Source organism: Plecotus auritus (genome assembly GCF_963455305.1).
Source record: "Plecotus auritus genome assembly, chromosome: 7".
Lineage (NCBI taxonomy): Eukaryota > Metazoa > Chordata > Mammalia > Chiroptera > Vespertilionidae > Plecotus > Plecotus auritus.
In genome coordinates, this window is record NC_137774.1 from 152,717,983 (window position 1) to 152,723,108 (window position 5,126).

General features: G+C 40.0%; 1 protein-coding gene across 1 annotated transcript; it reads right to left on the bottom strand.

Annotated features, from left to right (window-relative positions):
* Nucleotides 1–4,190: 4,190 nt before the first annotated feature.
* Nucleotides 4,191–4,691, bottom strand: LOC308252778 (Golgi phosphoprotein 3-like; the record flags this gene model as incomplete). The annotated part of the gene is made up of 1 exon (XM_080677481.1): nt 4,191–4,691. The coding sequence occupies one exon, from the start codon at nt 4,689–4,691 to the stop codon at nt 4,278–4,280; it is 414 nt and encodes a 137-aa protein (XP_080533607.1). The 3' UTR covers nt 4,191–4,277.
* Between the last annotated feature and the right edge of the window lie 435 nt (nt 4,692–5,126).

The window sequence follows — 5,126 nt, forward strand, 5'->3', positions numbered from 1 at the left end:
ACCAAAGATTGACCACACACTGGAGAGCAAGAATGAGAAATAGGGCTGAAACAGAGCTGATAGAGAATCAAATAGCTGTGATCCTTAACGATGTTTATATTTTTAAATGAGGCGCTGAAAAGATGATTGGGAAGTCTGGGTCTGTTATCAGGGTTTATAGTTTTGTCTGCTTTGTGTAGGATGATCAAGAAGAAAGATTGATATTTTTTCCTCCTGTCTCCAGCCCAACTCACATTCTCTTTGAGAATACCTGTACCACATAGGCAAGAAATTACAGGTTTCTCCCTGGAGAAAAGGAATGGCCTATGCCACAGAGCTCCACATTCCGTAACATGAATTTAATAATTAGTCCATAGTCTTGCTCCCAGGCTCATGTTAAACTAAGTGTCATATAGAACTTAGTAGATTCATGTAACTCAAAACTGGAAACAACCCAAATGGTCCCACAAGATAATGGTTAGGTAAATTTCAGTATGTTCAGTTGATGGATACTACTCAGGAAAAAAGGAGAGAGAAAAGAAAAAGAAAGAGACAAACTACTGAGTACTTAACCCAATTTGAAAAATCAAAAGGTTGGTTGTCTCAGAGGTAGTAGAAATACTTGGAAGGACCTAAGCAAATTTTCTAGGGTTAGGAGAATGCTCTGTAGCTTGAGAGGGGTATGTGACATATGCATATCAAGACTCACTAAAGTAGGCCTGGCCAGGTAGCTCAGTTGGTTAGAGCATCCTCCTGATATGTGAAGATTGAGGGTTCAATCTCAGGTCAGAGCACATACAAGAAGCAACCAATGAATGCATCAATAACTGGAACAACAAATTGATGTTTCTCTATAAAGTCAATAAATAAAAATTTTTAAAAGACTCAAAGTAAACACTGATGATCTGTGCTTTTCATGGTATATAAGGGTATGTATAAGGTATACTTCAACGTTAAAAGGCGAAAAAAAAAGGATAAAATTCCATTCTCAATCATGATAAGCTCTCAGCAATTTAAAGATAGAAGCTAACTTCCTTAATCTGATGAATCAAATATCTCTCTCATGGGTAGGTGGGTGAGAAGAGATCAACTAAAGAACTTGTATGCATATATATGAATATCCCATGGACATAGACAATAGTGTGATGAAGGCCTGGGGTGGGGGTCAGGGTAGGCTAGAAGGGGTCAATGGGGAAAAAGGGGGGACATATGTAATACTTTCAACAATAAATATTCTTAAAAAGCCTATAGAAAACATCACAACTTTAATGACAAAATTTAGAAACATTTTTATCAAAGGCAGCTAAAATACAGGGACATCTGCTAATATCTGTATTGGTCAATATTATATTCACCATTGTGATAAGACAAAGGAATGGAGATACAGCAAAACTTTTCACTATACACCTTTTATTATTTCATGAAAAATGTGAATGTAATATCTATCCCCAAATTAAATAAAAATAACATAAAAAATAAATGTTGCTGAGTTAGCGTAGGAAAAGAAATTGAACTATAATAATCTGAAATGAACATAATCCTTTTTTGATAACATTATATATTTTTAAAAAAACCCAAGAACACCTACAGACAGGTTATTCGATCTCTTCCGTTTATAAGGACACCCATTCTATCAGATTAGGGCCCCACTCTTATGACCTCATTTAACTTTAATTATCTCCCTAGGGCCCTACCTCCAAATACAAACACAATGAGGGTTAGGGCTTCAAAATATGCATTTTGTGAGGACACAGTTCAGATTCACAAATCATTAATGTCTCAATTATCTTTTATATAACACCATCCCAAAACTTATTCTCTTAATGCAACAATAATTCCATATTTCTCCTGATTTTATGGGTTGGCCAGGTGGCTCTTCTACCTTATGTAGTGTTGGCAAAAGTTTTGCCAATTTTTTTTCACTAGCACAAAACACGACTTACCATCCTTCCAGACTCCAATAGTGGGTCCCTCACTGCTTTTGCAGCTTCCACTGAACAGTCTCCTTGCTGCCCTTCCAGCCTCTATCCACCAGCCAGTCCCACAGTCATGCCAATGTACTAGGTTTTTATTATGGAACACCTCATTTTTAGGTACCATTTTCTCTTTCAACTAGTCTTTATTAGAATAAAACACCCCGAAGTTTAGTGGCTTAAATCAACAAGACTTCATCATTTCACGTATTTCTGGGTTGGCCGAGCAGTTCTCTGCTGCCTTCACCTAGGCTCATACACGCAGGTGCATCCGGCTGGCAGGTCAACTGTCTGGGGCCCAGCGTGGCTGGGACAGCTGGGTTTCTCTTTCCATATGCTGGGCTTCCTTATGCTGTGGTGGTCTTGAGGCAGCATTCCAAGAGAAGGAAGGCAGAAACTATATCACATTAAGTGTCTCAAACTCTGGATCTTGCAAGACATCACTTCGGCTGCATTCTACTGGATAAAGCAAAGAGCAAAGCCAGCCCAGATGCAAGAAGTCAGAATGCAGACTCAGCCCCTTGATAGAGGAGCTGCAAAGACTCTGTGGCCGTATTTAATTTACCACAGAGAATTATGCCATGTTCCTTGATGGAGAGACCCAATATCATAAAGATGCCAGTTCCTCCAAATTAGTCCTCACAGTCAATGTCATACCAATCGAAATCCCAGCAGGGTATTTCAGGAGGATAAGGTGTTCCTAAATTTCCCATGGAGGAGCATGGGACTCAGAATCACCAACACAATTTTGAGGAAGGACTGGTCCTCACAGTTAGCAGGATTTATTAGGAAACCATGGTAACAGCAATTTGAGGAACAATTCATGTGAAACCCACACTCTATACGGCAGAAATGGGATGTATCACAAACCCAAGCAGCTTTATGGAGCAATTTACCTTTATGGTTTAATAGTTAAAATATACAAATATAAGGTTGTGGAAAGCAATATTTCCCAGTTTTATTGAGCTACAATTGGCATACACAATATGTATTATATATCTCAATATATATACATTTTTTTATATTGGAAAATGTTTACACTGTAGCCTTAGCTAACACCTCTCTCCTGTCACATAATTACCATTTCTTTTTTGTGGTGAGAACAATTAAGATCTACTCTCTTAGTAACTCTCAAGTATATAGTACAGTGTTGTTAACTGTAATCTCCTCACTATACACTAGATCCCATAACTTACTCATCTTATACCTGAAAGTCTGTGCTCTTTGACCAACATCTCCCCATTTACCCCACCCCCCAGTCCCTGGCAACCACCACTCTAGTCTCTGTTTCCATGAGTTTGGCTCTTTTAGTGCATCACGTAGTATTTGTCTTTCTCTGCCTGACTTATGTCACTTAGCATAATGCCAGGAAAAGAAATGTTAATGTATGCATCTCTATTGAGCTCTAGCATCAAGTACCCTAATAGATACAGCCTTTTGCTTTCAGTGAGTTAAAAACTTTGTGTGTCAACAATAAAGAATTATTAAAAACAAATAAAACAACAATAAAAAACACGTTGTGTGTATGATTTCTGCCTTAATTTTTTAAGAATATAGAAAAATGTTTTTTTCCTTTTTTATTGAATTTATTGGGGTGAGATTGGTTAATAAAATTATATAAGTTTCAGGTGTACAATTTTATAATACATCAACTGTGTATTATATTGTGTTTACCAGCACAAATCAAATCTCCTTCTATAACCCGCCCCCCTTTACCCTCTTCTTCTTCTTCTTTTTTAATATATTTTACTGATTTCAGAGAGGAAGGAAGAGAAAAAGAGAGATAGAAACAGCAATGATGAGAGAGAATCATTGATTGGCTGCCTCCTGCATGCCTCCACTGGGGATTAAGCCTGCAACCCAGGCATGTGCCCTGACCGGGAACTGAGCTGGGTTCATAGGTCGACCCTCAACCACTGAGCCACACTGGTCAGGCCCCCCTGTACCCTCTTCTACCTCCAAGAATGTGTACTTGATGACAATTTTAAACTGAGTAGGTACTAATGATGTGTATTTGGAACTGAAGTTTGTTTGAAAGTCAGCATTATAGAATTCCAAAACCTGTTAGAGTGAGAATGGCAAATGTCTTAAACTCAAGAAGGAATGACATGCCAACAGGCAGTGAAACTATTTGTCTAAATCTAAAAAGAAACGTCTTACCAGCAGATTCCTGCACACACACACACACACACACACACACACACACACACGGACAAAAGCCAGCTATAGTGTGGGAAAGTATAAACTGCAGAAAACCAGAAGTCAATAGAAGAAAAACTACTGGTTTACTTGAGAGGGAGGAGAAGGCTTCCTTCCCCCGGGCAGTTACTTGGTGAAGGCCGCCACCACCGCCCACAGAACCTCGTTGGCGTTGGCCTTCACACATTCCACCTCAGGATCCAAGTCGAGGAGCTGCCGCACTCTCTTGGTGGCTAAATCATACTGCTCATCCAGCAGGGGAGCAAAGGCATTCTCCAGAACATCCGAGGTGTGGGCGAGGTAAATGAGGGCGAACAGGCGCTTGTCCATGCGGTGAGGGTCATTCACCCATTTGTCAAGAACAGCTTCCTGTACCTTCTTGATGGGGCGCTGCTTAATGTTGTTGTTGGTGAGGGGATGTGTGGTCATGTCAAAAAGTAGGAAGTTCTGTTTCTCTGTTGTCAATACGCCCTTTTCTACCAGGATTTTAATCCTTCTTGTATGTTTCATAACTGGTACTATGATTCTAGGGGACTCCATGTCTCACCTAAACAAAAGCTTTGAAAAGTTCCAGAAGAATGTCAGCTGTTATTTTCTTTGCATTCAAAATATGAATAGCACAAACTGTGTTCATCATAGCTGGTGTGTCTCTAGCAAAGTGGAAAACAAGAAGTGCTCTAGCCTAGCCGGATTGGCTCAGTGGATAGAGCGTCAGCCTGCGGACTGGAGGGTCCCAGGTTCGATTCCAGCCAGGGGCACATGCCTGGGTTGTGGGCTCCATCCCCAGTAGGGGGCATGCAGGAGGCAGCCAAACAATGATTCTCTCACATCATTGATGCTTCTATCTCTCTCTCCTTCTCCCTTCCTCTCTGAAATCAATAAAGAAATATATATATTTTTTAAAAAAGAAGTGCTCTAAGGTGGCCTGACTGTGAGCCTCTAGTGGGACAGGCGTTCTTTTTTGTTATTCTCTGT